The sequence below is a fragment of the Hemibagrus wyckioides genome, linkage group LG21 (genome assembly GCF_019097595.1).
Source record: "Hemibagrus wyckioides isolate EC202008001 linkage group LG21, SWU_Hwy_1.0, whole genome shotgun sequence".
Classification (NCBI taxonomy): Eukaryota; Metazoa; Chordata; class Actinopteri; order Siluriformes; family Bagridae; genus Hemibagrus; species Hemibagrus wyckioides.
The window spans coordinates 11,731,235-11,754,461 of record NC_080730.1 but is presented as its reverse complement, the minus strand read 5'-3'; the positions used below and the strand labels follow the sequence as shown (position 1 = coordinate 11,754,461).

General features: G+C 39.3%; 1 protein-coding gene across 1 annotated transcript in view; it reads right to left on the bottom strand.

The window, feature by feature from the left end:
• foxj3 (forkhead box J3) overlaps nt 1-23,227 on the bottom strand; it is an 82,619-nt gene that overhangs the window by 32,329 nt on the left and 27,063 nt on the right. The window contains exon 2 of the mRNA XM_058373678.1: nt 13,339-13,757. Within this exon, the coding sequence (XP_058229661.1) occupies nt 13,339-13,659 (321 nt within the window). The 5' untranslated portion in view covers nt 13,660-13,757. The remainder of the gene's footprint in view (nt 1-13,338; nt 13,758-23,227) is intronic.

Here is a 23,227-nt window from a genome sequence, read left to right as displayed (position 1 = left end):
ACAAACCAAAACACTGACTACACCCCAGGTCTCCTCAACTCAAACGAGTGCCTGACCTCACTAATGCTCTTGTGGCTGAATCCCCAGAGCCACACTCCAAAACTTACAGAGTATTACAGCAATTACAACAATATCCACTGTTATATGGATATTATGACAATGTACACAATAACAATATACATAACAATATACACTGTTCATTTCTTTATAACAATATTGATCCAATTGTACTTTCTCCCACGTAGATTTAGATGGACATGATGCAAGGATGAGTCGTATGATGATTCACGTGAAGCAAAAGTGACCACTAGCAGACTTCTGTATTCGACACCCCTGATCCTTCTGTTAATTGCCTTTGCGATCAGTTGAATGTTATTTTTATTTGTTGTGGCTGTTACTACATAGTGAGAGCCAGATGTACAAACTGATATCTATCTGTCAGCAAAGCAAATAAGGAACATTATACTTTTAGGTCCTACCACACTACATATGATTAAATGTTACACATGCACATAATTAACTGTTACAGTCAGGTGGACAATTCATGAACCTTTGCTTCCAGGACAGTGTATTTGGTGTCCTGACTTATGATTTGGTATAAAACTAGATTTATGTGGAAAAAGTAAGTACACCCCAGAAAGAGGTTGAGGTTTATATATATATATATATATATATATATATATATATATATATATATATATATATATATATATATATATATATATATATATATATATATATATATATATATACACATATATACACATACACACACACCGTATCAGGCATAACATTATGACCATCTGCCTAATATTGTGTTGGTCCCCTTTTGCTGCCAAAACAGCCCTGAATTGTCGAGGCATGGTCTCCACTAGATCCCTGAAGGTGTGCTGTGGTATCTGGCACCAAGATGTTAGGAGCAGATCCTTTAAGTCCTGTAAGTTGTGAGGAGGGCCTCCATATATTGGACTTGTTTGTCCAGCAGATCCCAAAGATGCTCGAGTGAATTGAGATCTGGGGAATTTGGAGGTCAAGTCAACACCTCAAACTCGTTGTTCTGCTCATCAAACTATTCCTGAACCATTTTTTGCTTTGTGGCATGGTGTATTATCCTGCTGAAAGAGGCCACAGCCGTCAGGGAATAACGTTTCCATGAAAGGGTGTACATGGTCCGCAACAATGCTTAGGTAGGTGGTACGTGTCAAAGTAACACCCACATGGATGGCAGAACCCAAGGTTTCCCAGCAGAACATTGCCCAAAGCATGACACTGCCTACATACCAGTTGTGGTCAGCAGTGGTTAGAAAAAGACATTGCTGAAACGGGTGACTTGTCAGACTTCCAAAACAGACAAATCATGGGAGCCCATTTAGCAGGAGCATCTGTATTCCTTACAGCCCAACTCTTTGGTGTTTTAAGAACAACAGTCTCCACGAATATGACTTCATCAGTGAAGAAAGAATAGTGGGCGAAACTTAGGGACCATGGAACACTAGGAAGTATTGTGTCCAAACAACACAGAACTACTACAGCAAAAGTGGCAGCAGAACTTTATATCCACCTTAAAGACCCTGTTTCCATGCCTATACACACAGCCAAAACAGTCCAGTCTTGGTTTGAGGAGCACCAGTATGAACTTCAACATCTTCCCTGGCCAGCACAATCACCTGACATGAATATCATCAAACCAATATGAGAATTTTTAGAGAGAACATTGAGAAGCTAGAGAAACTGTTCCAAACTCTCTAAAGCAACTACAAGATATTCTGCTAAATAAAGGGTACAAAATTACACTAGAAGATACTCAAGGTGTATGAATCTATTCCAAGAAGGTTGGGAGCTGTATTAAATGGAAATGGTGGTCCAACACCTTACTGTTGTATTGACTGAGGTAATACAATTTAATAATGACACAATTAACACCTTACACTGTTACATTTATATAACTATAATATCCAAAAATACAATCATGTGCTTAGTTTTCCCTTATCTGGGTAATATTCAGGACACTCCTACATTTGCTTATTTATCACCGTACAGGCCAAGAGCTTCAGTTAATTTTCATATCAAACATCAGAATGAGGGGAAAAGTGTTCAAATGTTCTTAATTGAAATCAGGTTAACAATATCAGGTGCTTTTATGGGGTGTACTTACTTTTTCATACAATTATGTTTGAACGTAAGGGTGGTACAACACTGGTTAGTGCTGTGACTATAGTGGGAGCTAGTGGTTCTGAATCTCAGCCCCTATTGCATCACACACATTAACCAAGGTGCAATCTGCCACCTGACTCCTTTACATGTGATGTAAGGACAGACACCACATCTATTAACCAAAATGACAACCAATAACTGGCTGACTTTTTGATAAAAACACTGTTCTAGATAACATACACACCTGTTACTTTGGATTAATCTACACTTACTTGGCTAACTAGCCATATGTTCACTAGCAATCTTTACAGCTTAGTCAGTTTCTGCAAAGCTTTAGTGGAACTTAGCAGCCTATAGCACTGGAGCTCTTTTTATTTGCCCAGTGGGTTAACTAATACATTTGTCCACCACTAATGTGCACCAGTTTTGATGAGAAACAAGACATTATAGACATAAACTGCAAAAAACAAAAACCAAAAACAACAAGAACAAAAAGATAAAACAAATGCTTCTGAAGCTGTAGGGCAGTTAGCCTAAAACAGACTTTGTGTAACGAAGAGTATCACACGCTTGTTTGTTAAAGAATCCCACTACACGATTAGACAAAAACATAGTAGGAAACAAACAAGTTCTATCATAAGTTGAAACCACTAAAAAATTTTTTTTTAAAAACTACATATTATAATGGAATCGACACAATCCAGTTACCACATGACAAACATAGCTGTATCTCCCCAGGCTTCTTTATGCCTTTATATAAACTTGCTGATATCGTTTCTCATAATCGTCCTGCATCACTACAGTGTACAGTTCATCAATCAGACCAGGCCACCTTCTTCTTTTGCTCTGTGGTCCAGTTCTAATTCAAACATGCCCACTGTAGACTGTCTTGGCAGTGGACAGAGGTCAGCATGGGCACTCTGTCCAGTCTGAGCCTACGCAGTGTTATAGTAGCTCTCCAGTGGGACTCAGCCACACAGGCAAGCCTTCACTTCCCACGTGTGATGAGCCAGAGGCACCCATGACCCTGTTTTCGGTTCATCGGTTGTCCTTTTAAAACGTAAGGTTATACCAGGAACAGTTTTGGTTCTTCAAGGCATACCAGAAACACCCCACAAGACCTGAATTTGAGATGCACTGACCCAGTTGTCTAGCCATCATAATTTGTCCCTTGCCAATTGCTCAGATCCTTAAGCTTGCCTTAAACTTGCTACCTAATATATGCCAGACCTTGAAAGTTGCCATTGCAACAAGATAATTAATGTTATGCACTTCACCTGTCAGTTTTAATGTTATTGACACAAAGATGTGCAGAGACTTTTTGGAAAACAAAAAAAAACAAAAAACAAACAAAAACAAAAAAAGATTTGTAATAAACATTTCCTTTTATTTTAACACTGGCTTATGTGAACTTAAATGATCGATTACAACAATTTTAACAGTCTTATCTGTTTAACTTTTCATACCATGACATTTTAAAAACAAAAAATTCACATTTTTTCTTAGCAGGCATATTATTGTGAAATTTATATTTAGAAGGAAAAATCTCTCTTAGGGTCTGCAATAACAAACACTAACTCAAAATGGATCATACTATGGGCATAAAGGAAAGCCAAAGAAGCCAAATGCATGACAAAAGGGCATTCAATTACTTCTAAAAATGCTTGTGCACTATACTGGACTAAATAAATGCTACAGTCTTTGCATTTATTAACCATGTCATAAAGAAGTGATTTAGATCAGGGTTGAGAACATAAGCATGGCAGTGAGCATTATGACTGGTCCATGTTATCAAACTGGCTGGAAATACAATGTACAATAAAAATGGACAACACACAATGCACAGCCTATCTATTTTGGACACTTTGTTCTTTATTTTCTGTTTTCCAAATGTGGAAAATGAGTGAAGCAAAATGCAAAAATGCTGTGTTATGACAAAGCTATTACCACTTACGCAGACACACATGCTCCAAAAGACCTTTGCTCCTGGCACATTTAACAGCCACCAAGCAGGGAAATGCAGAATGTCACCATCCAACACAGACGGGAACAGCCACTACAAATGAGTGGCTGATGGAGCATGAGGAGAAGAGCCTCCTCAGCGATGTGTTCACAAGCAGCACTCGTGCCATGCAGCTGGCAGAGCTTCCATTAATCTTACAGGTGCTTAAAGGCCCATCCAGTCAATAACTACTATTACAGCCAATGGAGCCAATGAGGGGTGCAGAGGTGACAATTCAGCTCCCATACACGCAATACAGTTAAATCTCTAGAGCTTGCTGTGGGCCTGCACCATACCTGCCCACTCCATTCTATTAGTGCCATTCTGAAAGCAGTTAAACTAAACATATCTGTCTGAAATGGCCACAATTAGGCTCTCTGAAACTGTTTTTTTTTTTTTTTTTTTTTTTTTTTACCTACTGCCTTAATGATAGTATTTCCAATGTTCAATGCATGGCTGAATGCTTTAAATCACAGTAAAGATATAACAGAAAGGATCTCACCATGGCTATTGGTTGTCCAATATAGATTTTTTTTTCCTTTTGATGCTAATATGGAAAAAGAACCACAGACCATCTTGACTATTTGGCAAAAAATATCATTTGCACATTTTATCCACCGCAAAATATATGAGGCAGATGCTATGCTGATGTAATTATTGGGACAATCTATAAGACGACCCCAAAATAATCACTCATTAATGGTTCATGCTTCAGATGACCACTAACCCTTCGATTTATTTATTGGCATCAAACGTAATGAAGGGTGCCGCAGAATTACACGTGCACACACAAACATACACACAGAACATCATTAAGACAACGATGTTCTTTTCAACAGCAGAGAAACACAAAATCAAAAAAACAAAACAAAAAAACCTTCAAAACGCTGTATGGTGTAATTTGTATTCAGTTTGCCACTGATTTAAAAGGCAGTCAAAGGGTCCTATACAGTCCATTAGCAAAGTTAATGCAGAACTGTCAAGCACAATGACCCATAAATAATACATAGCAGTAGTGATGAGAGACCAGACACCCTTCTGCTCCCGCTCTTCCCTCTGGACACACACTAGCTCCCTCTACAAGGCCACATCCATTGTCTAATTCAGAGGCAATTAGTTGGTGGTGAAAGGCTATGGCCTTGTTCAAGCTGACCCTGATAAGGAGATGCAGGTCAGTGCATCTTCTCTCTCAGTCCAGAACCAACATAGTCATACACTCAACATCACAGTCTACTATTATTCCATACTCTTACTCACAGCATAGTGCAGATTATTAACCATTATGATCTATAAAGAACTGTTTTTGATCCACAGTGCAGCAAATGACTGCAGTGCTGTGATTTCTGACAGACATCATTGGGCACTCAACCAGGCGGTGGCACTGTCTCTTCATCCTAAAACAAGTGACCCCTGTAAGGACACTGGGACTTAATCTTGGGTTTCACTCCTGGAATGCACCCTTACACTGCAAAGGCTAACCAGAGACGACCCCAAAAATGTGCAGCATGCCATGTAAAAGTCAGATCAGAAATGAGAGATTTTGGTTAAGCAAAGAAAAACAGCAACATGGGGTATTTGACTCACATTCGGCTGCTACGTCCAAAAAAATAATGCCAGCTCATTAGGCTTTAAAATCCTCACATTCCCTGGCAGTAATGCAGACAAACCTTAGTCATGTAAAACCCAGACAGTCAAATGCACAGCAGATCAATGACCCTTCCGGTGTGGGAACTCTGCATGGAGCAGCGGGCCGTGAATCTGCTCAGACAAAACCATGTCAGAGACACAGTAATTTAAAGCTAATAATAATAATAATAATAATAATAATAATAATAATAATAAATGCAATTTATACTCAAATATTTAACACTCTGTGCCACGAGCAAACGTGTTAAAAAGCTAAACAAAAATAAAACTCAGAATATGTCAAAATCTAACATGCCAAAAACAACCGTATAAAACTAGACAGCCTTTAAACAGACAAAAAAAAATTGCCAAAATACAAAACCACTAAAAGTATGGAAACTGACAAAAAAAAACGTAAATAAAATTATAAACAGTAAACTGTGCAATAGCTTAATCAAAAACTAAATAAATAAATGAACAAATCATTTGTAAAGACCATCACAGACTAATGTTGAACAGAAGAAAATAAAACCATTTAAAACAGTAAATGTTTAATCAGTGATGTATTTACCTTTTATTATGGAAGGCATTTATTTAACATTTATGACAAGCTGTTTTTTTTTTAATGAGAAACAAAGAGAGAAATAGAGATGACGGTTGTAAAGCAATGACTGTTCATCACAGCTTGTGTCTTGAATATACGACAGTATTAAAGCTTAGGCATGTACCATGTATAAATACATGCAAAAATTATATTAGGTGATGGTACTGCTTCAGGTTGTGCCACATTACACAACCTCATCACAGATCATTTTCATATAACCACACTGCTGTCGGTTATTCTTTATTTAATCAAACCCTGATGAGCAATTAGATCTGAGAATTCATCAGTGTTTTTCATAATTAAGAAATAACTACACAAGCAAGAGTGCTGTAATACTGCATATCAGCTCGGCTGTGATTCAGCTGTGGGCGCTGGGCCGAGATCAGTTATAACCACACAACTGTAAATGTGATATTGCTTTTATACCACAGTTCTATGAACAAGAAATATCCAGCAACTGACATTTCTGAAAAATCAGAATCAGTTTAATTAAATTAAAAATAACATAATGAAGCGTCATCAAAGATTACAGCAGAATACGAGTCATCATCCACATCAGTCTCTTACGTTTCACCTCCTCAGGTAAAACTTTGTATTTCATCACTGTCTGATCCGGATATTAATAAGTATTCAAACACCACAATTTAGTTGTAAATTCAGACATTTTACAAAAATGAATCCATTAGACTCCTATCTGTTTCAATACAGCATGACATTCTGTACAGGGAGAAAGCACAAAGCAGAGCACAAAGGCAGATTATTTTGGCAAAGTATATTTAGGTTTTAATAATGTCAACTTTATTTGTTAAATTCTTTAATGATTATTTCTTGATGGAATATTTGAAGAAAAAATATCTATTCAGGTCTATAAAAGATGCAGGATGCACATACTTTAACAACGAATACACGCATGTCAAAGATTACGAGCATACAAATGTTTCCCGTCTTCATTCAGCACACACAGAGCACTACCTGTGTTCAGAGGACTTGAGTGAGCAAATTCAGAGTCCATGGACCAGATCTATTTATTGAATGCAGGCATTCATCATGGCTCACCATCTCTCTCTAGACTAAATCATAGCACCAACACAAGGCCAAGACCAGGCCTCTCTGCCTCAATTAATGAAGAGACAGCTGTTTAACTCAAATCAGCAGTTACTGAATTGTTTAGCTTAATGCAATACATGTATTAACATACATCACACCATAGCGCTATTGAATTCTCTCTCTCGTGTTTGTTTAAAAATAAATAAATAAATAAATAAATTAAGACAGTGACATCAACTAGAAAAATAGGTTATACAAATCAAATCATATCCACAGTGAACAATTTCATGAACAAAATCCATCACTGCACTGGCACAATTACTGTTGATTTTAGCACAGAAGCTAATGATACTTCTGATTGCGCGCTGTCTAAAATGATAAACTGAGAAATCTGTGGAATGTTAACAAACGTTTTAAAGGAGACTTCATATAACTTCTGCATTTCAAACACTTCAAATGTAAGACAGAAACACAAGCATGACTTAAAGAGGGTATTATCTCAGTCTATAAGTGAGCAAATCCTGAAGAAGAAGAAGAAAAAAAAACACCATCTCTGCTTTTTACGATGTGCCCAGAGTTATTAAATTCAGTAAAAGCGGCCTGAGGACAGAAACACACTGACTTTTAGTGAACTACAAAATGGCCTCGTACAACACAATGATTGGATGGGGTTGTTGGTTCATTTTTAACTCACAATGAGTGGATCTGCACTGGCAACAGCATACATGATTATAACACGCCGAACAGACTGTGGAGAATTATCATTCAGGTCTCTCTCCTGAATCTTGCAATAAAACATTCTGCTTCAAAAAAAGCTCAATTCATTCTTAACACTGTTGATGGATCTAGCTGGACCAATTATAATGAGCACTTTGTTCCCAGATCATTTAGTATTTTTTAAAACAGTTTTAAAACCATCAACAGACCACTGTCAGATGATCAAGGTCATAAGAAAGCCAAAATATACAGGACCATACATGGCTTCCTTCAGTCAACTGGCCTTTTTTGAAAATGCATACATTTGCACATCCATTATAAACACCAGACTAATAATGAAAAGATGTAATGACCATCAAATCTTCACAACAATATTATTACTTTAGTAAATTATATTTTATACAATATTCTGCGCAAAACTGTCAATATTTTTATCACTTAACATGCGCCAACAGACAAGAACCCTTTTAACACAATTATAAAAAAATATATATATATAAAACACTTGATCACTCAGATACCATTCCAAATATATAAGCCTCTGACATACCGTCATACTATAGCCCGACAGGCAGGCATCTTTACTGATGGGGTGTCATTACTGAAATGAATAACAATTACTTTCTCCATAAACATAGTGAGAGATTAGGATCTATTCCCTACTATGGGAAGCACAAATGGGACTAAAGGTAAGAAAGAGCTAAATAAATGAGCTGAATAGTGCAGTCAAACATGAGATTTAAAGCCACCACATCAGTTTGTCCATGTTAGCTCTTCACTTGGTACACAGCAAGCTGGTAACTCTGCCAAGTATACCTGGCACACAGCAGCACTCTGTGACCACCTACTCTGAGCGAGTGAACGGGTTTCGGGGCACGAGTGGGATGAGGCAAGGTGAGGCTGGTGGGCGGCCGAGCGGCAGGAGCTTCCTGCCTCATGAGCCCGTCTCGCAGCGGGATCAAACTGGCTGCCGCGTGAATCACACCACTCCCACCACCAACACAGCCACTTCTGCTACCACAATTAAAAGCAATCTGGAGAGAGAGAACGAAAGAGCCTGCAGTGCTAAAAATATTCAACAAACCACACCATTTAATAATTGTGCAGCAGATTTCAAATGACTATCTGACGTTCTGTGAAGTGACCACATTTTCAGATGCTAAAGGAAAATGCAAATGGGCTTACTCTAAATGCTGTATATCTCACCTATTTTTTTCCCATTATCAGCAGAGCATTTTAAAAAAATCCAAATGCTTTCTTCACAGTGTAAAAATGATCCAGACGGGAGGAACAGATGGGGAAATAGGAGAGGTTTTTATATCCTGAGACTAAAGCTGGGGCAGAGGGATAGGAGAAACCACAATACTCTCACCTAAACTGCTGCATTTAAATAACAGCATCGATTTGACTTTTCCATTACTTATGAGCAGGAACACTATCTCCAAAGTAAATAATGCCCAGAAGGGGTGCAGCAGCTCCCCAAATAACTAAATAGAAAAATAGCTAAATGCCCCAGGCTCCCATTCCACTGCTGGCTGCCCAATGGTGAAAGTAACCTTTGATCAATTTTTGGTTCTGGCTATTTGCATTTCATAATGAGATCAAAAAGCTCAGTCCAACGCCTTCCTGAAGCCACCACTTCAAAACTGCAGCAAACTTCAGGCTCAGTAACAGTATTTATCCTTTCGTCTGAGCGAAAACATCACTGTCAGAAGTAACAGTTTCCACCCGTTCTGCTGCTGGGAAATACATGAAACAGTGAACACCACCCCATGCTCATTAACAAACATTTCAAGCTTTCTGACAATGGGCAAAGAAATGTTTAGGATTTCCTTCATCATCTCATATCTGCAAAAACCCTCTGCTGAGAGCTCTTTTATTGCACAGGCTATCGGTGCTGGTCAGTTCATGAGGACAAGTACAAGTGTAACTGACCAAAAACTTGTTTGCACCTGTGGTGTTGCTTGATGCTCAAGAAAAATGCTGCTTTATAGTCCCTGTGGTGTTGTAACCAGGTTAACAGCATTATCTACATTCACCGAAACCTGCCACAGCTTCACATGTTCAGACCACATGAAAAGATTATGGCTTGTGCTTCAGGGGCATTTGCAAAAATGTGTTATACATACATTATATAAAAGTATCACAGTTTGAGGACAATGCCTTAAAGCTGTGGCTGATTACACACAGGGGCACACAGATGCTCAGAGAAAAAAATCCCCGAAATGTTATGGAAACATGGGGCCAGTTTTAACCTTATTACACTCATTAGGAGTAGCCACAGCAAGGCTATCATATGATCAGATACTGAAATCCTGCTAAGCATCTGTTAAAAATTTACCATCTCATCAGCAATGTGTGGAGCTGATTGGTAAGGTAGAATCTGTTAACCCAAGAGCCGGCAAATTAATCTCATTTACACTCTCATTCAGGAAGACTGCAGCAACATGTCTCACACATGAGATGTGCTGCAATCAACAGGGGTTTACAAAAAAGGGTCTCATTCATTTTGCTACACAGAGCTTGCCTTTATGAGAGGCCTGCATGCCAGTTTGTGTAAAAACAGATAATGGCACTCTGCTCCTTGGGCCACATTAGTCCACTAGTAATTTTCACATAAGACCCTTTTTTATAATCATTTTAAAAAAACTGCCCATTTAATTACTTGGTATAGCTTTTCGTTGTAGATCTTGCACTGTGGTAACTTAGTGCTCTGCAGAAACTTGACTCAAAATACTGATGAATCTCAGACCCTCAATTTTTTTGCAAACAGCACTGAAGCACTTAGAAGGCTGCAATAAAGAGACGACCCAAAACATCTAACTGTGAGCTAGAGTATATCCCCTAATACTGCAGTAATCATATTTGACCTTGATGAATTATCTTTTCTTATTGACACTGCCTAGTAAAATGTCTTAAAAGTGTTGGCTAATGGAGTTCTGTTGAGATGATTAAATGAGCTGCTGCCATCCGGATTAGCCCAGTGTCATCTCTCTAGCATAGACTACATTATCATAGAGAACAGACGTGTGCGTGCGCTGGGTTGTAAATTCCTGCTGCCGACATCTCCAGGGGAACAGCAGAGCAGTGACTGCACGCCGACCTACATTCATCCCAACCGCATGCACAATGTATGTGTGAATACATAAATATAACACTGCAGAGCACCAAGACAAAGAGTCAAAATCAGATATATAAGGGTTCAAATACTGCAGGTGAGATTTACACCCTCTCTCCTGTTACAACAGCTCTTCCATCCCTTATATAAAATGTACACCATTCTTATTATTCCCTGCCTAAGAGCAGTGTCTGCCTCTCTGCCTGAACCACACTACCTTGCTCGCATTATACCGGCAGACAACAGTGGCTCTCTCGGTCTCATATTGCACATCTAAACGTAAATGTCTTCAGAGAGAGTGATCAGTGTGCCTTTTCCTTTAAATTCAACCACCTACAGTTAAAATACAGCCGCAGCTTCTACACAGAGGATTAAGTGTGGAGAGTGGAAAAGAAAATATTCCCCTCCTCCCCTATCCATACCTGCAACAGAAGATATTAAAAAGCTGATGAATGAAACACTGCTAAACTCTTTGAAAGCACTTAGATTTAAAATGTGAAAAATGGATTTGCCGTTTTAAACCAGTGTTTTACAATGTTTTTGTTCAACCAAGATTCACACGATCACATTAGCTATATTTATAGGATATCTGTAAAGCTGTGATTTGTCCATTGTGCGATACAAATAAAACGGAGCTGGATTAAGAATCGAATTAAATAATATAAAATAGTGGCAATTAGTGGTCATCATTAAAATAACTCTGAACAAGCAGTATTTCCTTTTCTGACCACAACAACGTTAATAAATGCTAGATCCTTACTTGTTGTGGGTTATGTTCTACCAGTTTAAGGTGCTTGAACAAGTCAGGGCAGTATCTTTGCACACTGCTTTCTGCGTACATAAAATGCAGAAATCCACTTGTGTTGATTCAGTCCAAGAACAAAAGGGGAGGATGTCACAAGAAGAATCACGGCGCAGCGATCACATTAAACTTTTTTCAGATAACACTGTGTGTTTATGAACCTGTGAGTGCAGTGAGGAAATGAAAGAGGAGCAGTAAAATCTTGAAGAGCATTAATGCCTCCTGAACCCAAACACACCTCTTGGAAATTGCAAATATTTTCAAAAGCAATGTAAATGCATTTCCAAAAATATAGCGGCAAGAAACTTCATTTACGAGAAAAGGCCTTTTTTCCCCCCAAAGCCTGTTCACTGTTGCAATTACAGCATCAAGTATTTAATTGGAGGTTTTGATTCCGGGTTTATCAAATGATGAATAAATAAATAAAAAAAAAATCATGAAACAAGTAGAAATTAGGGCATCTGGGTGATCACTGCACTATAAGGTTGTATAGCCTTGCACAGACTGATGTAAACATCTGCTGCAAAGAAAGAGGAAACGTTAGGGAGGTGAAAACATGCTCCTACATGCACACGGCATGTCTCTCACGGTTATAAACTCCGTACATATTGCTTTGACTGCAATGAAGCCACAGCAACGATTCTATTGGCAATAAATGTCAACTGATTGGAAAGCTCATTCTAATATCAATTTCCATCTCCGGTCTTTAAAAGGCAATCAGCATGGCTTCATCTCTGTATATCACATGCTACTTGAGAAGATGACACAGCAATGGTACTCTCTTGCATAATGGACTTGTATCAAGGCATCTGGCATGAATAATACAATCCATGAATAGGAGATTTTTTTCTGAGGCTCATTTCAGATGGATCTGCTTCTTTGAATATCAACACTTTCAGTGCTCACATTTCTGCCTGAAAAACAGCTTCCATTTTCTCTGTTTGAAAAACAAAATCACTGTTAAATATTAACACTCGAAACCAGATTAGAAATGCTTCCTCAACAAAATGTAAGTGATGCTTGCAAATCATTTTCTACCTTATATTTGCAAAATAATTCCCTACAAAACATCTTGACAGGATAAGAATCCAGGATAATTTTACACATTAACCTTGGCTGTCTCCTCCTGCCTGAAGTCTGGGCTGATTTGGCACAGTGATTGAATTTAAGTGGAGTGACTCCACTTGCATGCAAATGCATCTTGATGGACAGAAAGCGCATAAAAAAATAAACAAACAAACAAACAAATTTGGGACCACTGCTCTTACCTTCCAGCCACTGCCTGCCTCCCTGTAGTAGGGGAAATTGTCACAGATCCACTGGTAGATTTCACTCAGGGTCATTTTCTTTTTTGGTGAGCTGTTGATGGCAAATGTGATGAGGCTGGCGTAACTGTACGGAGGCTTTCCATCTTTGTGCTGCTGAACCTCCTCTTGGTCCAGCGTAGTGTTGGGGTCCAACAGGGCACTCTTCTTAGCCATGCCTGGGCCATGGGCACCCTGGGCATCAGCCTTTTGGATGGCTGCCCGCATCGTCAGCTGTGGCAGCCAGTCCATGGAGGTTAAACTGCTCTCCAGCTCCGAGGTCATGGTGGATGGAGCAGATGGAGACTGGGCAAAAATTCGGGGCAAGCGCGGAAGCTCCGTCAAATTGGAGCCCAAGCGCCTCAGCAGATTCCAGGTCAAAACTGCAGGGAAATAAAGTACAATGTGGTTACTTAATTCACTAATCATCATCATATCATGAGTTGGTTAACATACTGACTAAATAAACTGCTGTGACTCATCACGTCAAATGTACTGGACTTGTTTGGACAGATTTTTGTCATCGGCAAACACATTCTCAATTTTCAAATCATAACAAACCCTCCTTTTCCTCCTCTTATAAATGTTCAGAAATTAATCTTCATAGATATAAATGACAATCATATCATCATCAGGAAAAAACACAGTAGTAATATTTATTTTATTGCACAACAGTGAAAGGAAAACGTGTCTGTGCTCTAATTTGCATGCCCAGACATTGGTCTGTAGTGCAGGCTGACCAGGCTGTCTGGCCCACCTCCTACCTCTGTCCTACACAGTGGCTCAGATTACAGCAGTGTGAGTCAGCGGTACCAATGCCGCGGAATTGTTTTCACAACTGACAGTCAAAAGGAGGAATGGTTCATAAGGAATTTTGATTCTCCTGTGGGCCTAAGGGTAGTAACCCTCTCTTCTCTGCTTTCTGTTCCCTCGCTCCACCCAGTCTGAGTTGTAAACAAGGCACAGAATTGTCAGCGTGCCTCATGCCAGCTTGTGGCTGCACTGTACACCCACAAACAACCTTGTATTTTAGGCACTATGCCCTCACTGCTCTTAAAATAGAAGGGAACAAGCATGGGGGCCCCTCTTCAGGCAAAGGTGCATAGCCACACAACCAGAGTGAAAGCCCACTTGCTAGAAATTTTTAAATGGTTGAGACAACATGGCTAGAAAAAGGAATGAGGGAATATCCCACATAAGATTCCAAAAATTCAGGGAGGAAAAAAAAATACCTTGAGAACCTCAGGAGATCTGAGACACACTATCTGAAATGTCTTCGAAGTGTAAGAGTTGTGAAATAGAGGTAAGCTTCTAAAATCTTTTGGTTGGTATGACATTTTTCACTTCATTATATTTGAGAATGTTCATGAAGGTGAGTCACAACCCTAAGGTATGACTAGGTTTATGATTATCATCATGTTCAAATCTACAAACCTTTCTAAAAACTAAACTCAAAATCACTGCAGACTGAATTATATTATCTTTGAAAGTTTCTGAATTATTTGCACATGGCCATTATATGTAGCATCCTCCAAGCAGTGCACCAAAACTACTACAATCCATGAAATGCAAAAATATATAACATAAAATGTTAACCCTAACAAACCACAGACTTCCCCTCGCTTGACACACTGGCATAATGCCAGAGTTCATGTCTCAAACCTCAGCCTTCTCCAACAAGGCTGCTGCTATTTTGACCTTTGTAAATGGTCCAGATGCTGTGGAAAATCTCCTAAGTGCCATCATAATTAGTGCACCTCAGCAGAGGCAGGCATTAAAACACAACCAGCCTCTCCCCTCATTAGCCTAAACCCAAAGAGTAAAGCAGGGCACAGGGGGATGAGCCTGCTGGCATATGACAGGGAGAGGCCTGGCAGATGCTCTGCTCCAACATAGAGGTTAGCCGGTCCAGCTCATTGACGCCAGCACACCCTCGGGAGCAGACACATGGAAGTGCTTTGATTCTCTGCGAACTCATACTATAAGCCTTTGTTCATGGCCAAGAAGCAGGCCATGGTTTAATATTAGGCAATAATGTCAACCTAACATTCCTTAACATTTCTTTATGATCCTTGCTGGTGTATTAAATTACTGTTATGTGATTTGCAAGGAGAACCACTGTAAAGTGCTAGATAAATAAATAAATAATTCATGTAACATTTTTATATATTGAAGAAGTATATTATATACTCATATAGTGTATACTTATACTATATACTCATACAGTATCCTCATATTCTGTTGCTACACAAACCTAGCATTGGTGAAGATGAGGATAGTTGTTACAATATTACAGACGTGTACAGAAGTAAAATACAATGAATATTTTCTAATGTCTAGTCATTAGACATTACAGATATGATATGCAAGATATCACTGAATGATATACCTAGTATGCAACTATTGTTATATTGCTATAAGAAAAATATCTTAGTAATGACAAATTTTATAAATGAGATTACTGTCGTTCACAAATTTCTTAAACTAAAAACAAAAACCTAAAACTTTAAAACTCTTAAATCATTTCCCCCCTTATTGTTTTATTCTGGTCTATGGCTCTCTTGACTCTTACCTGTCACCAAGTAGTCAGACATACTTTGTGCCTACATTTGAGGAAATGATGTGTGACATGCTCTATATGGACAAAATTTATGTCGATGCCTGACCATCACATTCATACCCATCATCTGTTGCCACAAAGATGAAAGCACACAACTGTACAGAATGTCACTGTATGCCATAGCATTAAGATTTCCCATCACTGGATCTAAGAGGCACAAACCTGTCCCAGATTGACAACGCCTAAGCATAAATTGAGGTCCATGACAACAAGGTTTGCCACTGTTGGTGTAAAAGAGCTTGAGTGGCCTTCACAACACCCTGACCACAACCCCACTGAACACCTTCAAGATGAACTGAAATGCTGACTACACCCCAGATCTCCTCACCCTACATCAGTGCCAGACCACAACAACGCTCTTGTGGCTGTATCCTGACACGCACACACTACACTCTATATAAAACTGCACATCAAGACTACACTGCAATTAACCTCATTTCTCTTATTCGTAAAATAAGAGATGAAGAATGGTTGCTACTTATTATTCTAAACTAAGAAAGCATTAGTTCAAACCTACCATTTAAGAGTACTCAACAAAATCTTAATATAAATTAGGGCTGCACAATCAATCGATTTTCTAATCGTGGTTACGATTACAGATGCCACGAAAAAAAAATCTACTTCCATTATTCTGCGTGCTTAAGGGGTGTTTATTGTATGTTACGTTGTGAGGGTTGAATAAAGACTTTTAATAGGCCTAATAGTCTGTAGGCGTGTCCTTATCCACGCCCCGATTATCCACTTGCGCATGTCTCTCATGTCATGTTAATTTCGCGAGGATGTGTGCTGATAAAAAAAAAAAACATCAGATAGTTTGCAAAGTGTTGCTGAGAACAATGCTTTACCTGTGGTGTGGACTTGTTTTGGATACACTAGCGATGATGTTGAGCAACATGCTATAGTGCGTTTCTGCACCATCGAATTAATTCAATCATTTAAAATTCAGCCATAGAGTGCAATGAGACCAGTGTTTTAACGTGAAAAAAGCAACAAGCCATGCGAGAACTGCAACACAGACTCCCATCACGATGTCGTTGTTTTGTGCTTCTCCGTAACCGGCAGCTTCTTCAAGACAAATGAAGATAACTGAAGCGATTACGCATTTCATTGCAAAAGACATGCCGCCGATTAATACAGTTTACAGCGCAGGGTTTAAAATACTCAAACACACTGGATAAGAGATATGTCATCCCCTAACCCAATTACTTAGATTCATAAATTAATTTTATTTTTAGTATAACATTTATACCATGCATATTTTTCCTTTTCATTTATTTTTTTAAAGAAATCAAAACAATGCAAAGCAATGTATAGTTGACATTTGAGTCTTAAGTAATGGAAGTTTTTCAGGAAGAATGCTTTCAGCTTTTTTAAATTTTTATAAAATATGACATGCAGTTGCTTCAAACAATGGTACAAAGCTATTCAAAATACCATTTAATGTAAATTGTGATAATCGCAATAAATAAGCGCAATTACAATTTAAAGGGAATAATCGACAATTATGATTTTTGTCATAATCGTGCAGCCCTAATATAATATAACAATTCTGTACAAATCAGGGAAATTTCCCTTAATTGGTACAAACATAATTTATCAGTAGAATGTATAAATAATTTTTGTTCATATGTGGTTCATCTATAATGAAAGTGCAACAAGGAAAATTTCTCCCATTGGATCTGCTACACTTAAAGTTCAAAGTAATTAAAATGTGAAAGCTCATCAATTCTGAAAGTCTAACTCATGATGCACCTGATGCACTGATACTAATGTCAAGTGTCCTGTCTCTGGCAGCTGAAGTGTTGTGAGGCTGGTCTACTTGACGCTTAGTTTAACAGTAATAATTTACAAGCTGTTTTTCATTACAACTCATTTTCATCAGTAGAAATGGTAATATATGGTGTCAAAACATGTGTCCATCATTCCAAAGGTTTCAGGATTCAGACTGAGCACCACTACACTTACAAAGTAGGTCCTTGGACATTTTGTAATTAACTCAAAAAAAAAATAAAGCAATTGCCTTCTGAAATTCAAACAGAGAAGCACCAGCATTCCATACAAAAACAATCCAAGGACAGGAATCAGATCTGGTTGTTAAAATAAGCAGACAGGAATGAACACAAACACAAACCTGAAGCATGCACCATGCAATCTATACTACAGCCAAGAAAAGCAAAGGAACATGAAGCTCATAAGATGAGTGTTGAAATGTCTTTACTGCTACTACACAAAATAGCCAGCATTATCACATCATTAGGAATGCAAAAATAAAGTCATCAAGTATCAAAATGAAAAAGAAGTGTCTATTTCTTCATAATATGGATTTGAACATTAAAAAACCAAAAGAAGAAAAGCATAAACAGATGTTTCACACAGATCCTGATTTTCAGAGATCTCAATAATCAAATGCCAAAAACAATGAACACATTACTCTGTAGATAGCAACAGTATGAGTAAAACAGAGTTGGATTTTGTGTGTGTGTGTGTGTGTGTGTGTGTGTGTTTGCAAGCAGTCGTGTGTGGTGGAACAGGCCTGTTGGAGGATAGTAATTTGGCTTAGGCAAAGGGGAACTGCACTTTTTCTGAGATCCCTCCACACCGCCTGAAGATCTGGCACACTGCCTCACAACAAAAACAGTGATGTAACCTAGTAACAAAACCTTGACACCTCCACTCCTAACCGAAACTTGGGCCATAGCTTCTTTATCAACAACATTATTACAGAGTGTGGCAAGGCCTCATGTTGTCTTAGTGATTGCAGAAGGGAAAAACAGGGAGGGGTGGGAAAGCCTCTCACCTGCCCTGAAGTCAATGGGATATTCCTCACTTTTTCCAGCCCCAAGGCACAAGGCTTGTTGAGTTATTTTAAAATATGATAAATACAAAAATAGCAACGGCTTCCTTTTGTGTTTTGGAGAATTGGAATGCCATACCTACCTGCTAGAGCTATCCTGCAACTATAGAAGTTTTCAGAAGAAGGTAAAAAGCAGTGGCTTATTATGTCAGTCTTCCCTCTCCATTAAAAGCTTAATGGTTCTACTGAAACCTCACCAGGATGAGAGAACATTACTAGCCAATTTGTTGCGTTTGTTGGACATCATTACTGTTCTACACACCTTGCTGCCAAGCACAATATTTGACTTACTGCCTGCATCAGACCAGAACTCACAGCTTGGTCTATCATAAGGCTGGGGATCTCAGGTGTTTGAGAGACTGGACTTCTTTTGTGGAGAACCCAGCTTCAGACTGGCAGATCTGATTTGTGGGGGGGCTTCTCGTCAACTGTGGAGGTTACAGTAATAAGGTTTGACAGCTCGGGTGGTATGTCCACAGCACACACCGTTGTTGGCTGCCAGGGAGGACCAATACCCACCATAACAGTCTACATGGACCCCTCTGTGTGTGTACTGCATAATTAATCTGCCAATCATGGCAAAGTAACACTAAGGCTGTGACAAGATAGAGCAACATGTTCATGCAGGTGGCTGGTAATCATAAATGTACTACCAAGTAAATGGTAGGTTCTTGAGAAAGCCACATGCATTTGTGCAAAAATGAACAGCAAATTGCTGCTAATCTCAAATACTTAAATGCCTTATGCTGTAGATAAAACTGCATGTTGGTTAATGGTAAAAATATAAATAGTACTATAGATAAGTTTCCCCTTAACAAATAAAATACATAAAACCTTTACTTACAAGTGCATAGACAGCACCAAAGTTAATCAGCTACATGACGTGGTATGGGGTTAAAAGCAGGGACAATGGATTTTGCAACCTCCAGTGCAGATACACTCAAATAATTATGGAAAAGGGAGCAGGCATTTGAATATATGCAAGAGTAATTATGCCATTTGGGGATATTAGAAAGATTTTCTCAGCAGTTGGCCACCACTCACAGTCTCTTTGATAGCTGGGTGGCAAATAGCAGCACATGCTGACAAACCACAATGCCCTGGGCAATCGCAAATTCCGAAGGCTCTTACACCGTTAATGCTCAGCATTCCAGTAATTCAATAAGGCCTTTCCAGTGAATTAGCACACTCATCAGGAGCGGGATTGTCTTCATGTCCCCCAGCAGCTTGGCTAGGAGGTACCCTTTGTGTGTGGAGCAGCAGTGCAACCCTGACACCAACCATGCGAACCCAATTACACTGCTCCATTCGCCCGAGGCCTCCACATTAACACATATTCCCCCCTGAGATGTGCAGATCAGTGCCAGCCTGGCAGTCACTCACCACAGCCTGCTGCTGCTGAATCACAAATAAAGCACTTAAGGCTCTGGCAAAAAAATCATTTGTCCTGGCATTCTTGAAAGCTCTTTTCTCATCTGAATTCCTGTTGTTTTTTTTTTCCTGGGCAACAATTAAATACTCAGCTCTTCTCTGATTTTGATATGCTCTGCAGGAAACAGCAGGTCTGTGTGCTACAGCAAAGCCAGCCTGAACCCAAAGGCACTGTTAGTCCTGCAATCATGTGGGAATTAAAGCAATTGTGCATTGCATTTTGCACCACATATAAAATACTGAGAAAGAAGTCCTGAGTGGACTGCAAAGAGGAAAACTTTACTCATATGGTAAATGTACCTATTAAGCTCACATACCTATAAAGCACACTACCATCTTTGAGAACCGATTACATATTTAATAAAATGTATTATCCTACTTGATGACTTAACCAATTGATGCGTTTGTTACTGCATTCCTCCTGTAATTTTAGGCCAATCAGACAATTGCACACTCACATATGTCTTTCCCCAAAGTCCCAAAGTCTTTCCCTTTAAATATATTGTAATATATTTTAATAAGAATATGAATGTATTTCGCAAACAGACTCCAAATATTCACTTATGACTCTGACTTTGAGGTAATCTTTGAATAACCCATTTTTACAGCCTCAAAGATAGAATTGAGGAAGAACTATAGTTCATGCCAAATAATAAAAGAGGCATGCTGTCTGTACAAAAAGAGAGCCATCAGAAACCGGTCATATCTGACCAGAAGTTTGGAGAAGACAGAAAAGCTCTGACCCAGAGAGTAAAAGAGCACAATGCATGTTTACCCAGGTGCAGAGACAGAATTGGAGAGCTCAGGTTGTCTACAGGTAGGCTAGGCTAAAGGAATACAAACTGTTTAAGGGGTGTACAATAAGCCAGTTTAAACTGTAGGTACTTATATATACACTATATTGCCAAAAGTATTCGCTCACCCATCCAAATAATCAGAATCAGGTGTTCCAATCACTTCCATGGCCACAGGTGTATAAAATCAAGCACCTAGGCATGCAGACTGTTTTTACAAACATTTGTGAAAGAATGGGTCGCTCTCAGGAGCTCAGTGAATTCCAGCGTGGAACTGTGATAGGATGCCACCTGTGCAACAAATCCAGTCATGAAATTTCCTCACTCCTAAATATTCCACAGTCAACCGCCAGCTGTATTATAAGAACGTGGAAGTGTTTGGGAACGAGAGCAACTCAGCCCCGAAGTGGTAGGCCACGTAAACTGACGGAGCGGGGTCAGCGGATGCTGAGGCGCATAGTGCGAAGAGGTCGCCAACTTTCTGCAGAGTCAATCGCTACAGACCTCCAAACTTCATGTGGCCTTCAGATTAGCTCAAGAACAGTGTGCAGAGAGCTTCATGGAATGGGTTTCCATGGCCGAGCAGCTGCATCCAAGCCATACATCACCAAGTGCAATGCAAAGCGTCGGATGCAGTGGTGTAAAGCACGCCGCCACTGGACTCTAGAGCAGTGGAGACGCGTTCTCTGGAGTGACGAATCGCGCTTCTCCATCTGGCAATCTGATGGACGAGTCTGGGTTTGGTGGTTGCCAGGAGAACGGTACTTGTCTGACTGCATTGTGCCAAGTGTAAAGTTTGGTGGAGGGGGGATTATGGTGTGGGGTTGTTTTTCAGGAGCTGGGCTTGGCCCCTTAGTTCCAGTGAAAGGATCTCCGAATGCTTCAGCATACCAAGACATTTTGGACAATTCCATGCTCCAAACTTTGTGGGAACAGTTTGGAGCTGGCCCCTTCCTCTTCCAACATGACTGTGTACCAGTGCACAAAGCAAGGTCCATAAAGACATGGATGACAGAGTCTGGTGTGGAGGAACTTGACTGGCCTGCACAGAGTCCTGACCTCAACCCGATAGAACACCTTTGGGATGAATTAGAGCGGAGACTGAGAGCCAGGCCTTCTCGTCCAACATCAGTGTGTGACCTCACAAATGCGCTTCTGGAAGAATGGTCAAAAATTCCCATAAACACACTCCTAAACCTTGTGGACAGCCTTCCCAGAAGAGTTGAAGCTGTTATAGCTGCAAAGGGTGGACCGACGTCATATTGAACCCTATGGATTAGGAATGGGATGTCACTTAAGTTCATATGCGAGTCAAGGCAGGTGAGCGAATACTTTTGGCAATATAGTGTATTTTAAGACAATTAAGACCATTTTGCTTTTTAATCAATAGCCAATATTTGTGAAATGCTTATCAAAATATTAGAGAGTTGCCAGAGCTGAAAGTTCACATCCTTCTTGCTCTGACTGACGAGTCAGTGGTGAGCTTTTTTGCCATTAGCCCCCTTGTGCCGTCTGATGGCATATTCCTACTGCATCATGTTCAACCAAGTATAGACTTAAATGGGTCATTTATGACAGCAGACTCAACACATGTGAACACACCTCTAATAAAGACAACAGTTATGTTGAATAATAGCTGCTCTTTACCGTACTACAGCTTTGTTTTTACAGAGATATGCTATTTCCTAACAAACGGAACTCCAGGCAAAAAAAGGCACCCACTAAAACCTGACTATTAAGATCTTGTTCAGCTATAGAGGTTTACTTAATATTTACAAAGGGAAAGTTCATATAGATTTAAGGATTTTGAAGTTGTGAGCTCAGTGTGTAATGAGTCACTGAGCTAATCTGAGGAAATGAAGAACTGAAACATGGTGACTCAGAAGGGGAACACCAGCCACTCACTAAAAATGATATGGCATAAAGATGAATGATTTTAAATGTGTAGCACTGAAACACTGAATCCATGACCACCTACATGCAGCTCTGACAGACAAATTGCAAACACTAGAAGAAAAGTTTAAGGATAAAAGTCCAGAAATTACACCTTAGTCACTGCAGGTGTGGGCAGACAGGGTGTTTATATAATAAAATAAGTTGAACTATTAATCTATCTCCTGTACACTGAGAATAGTGAGCAATCACTGATTACAG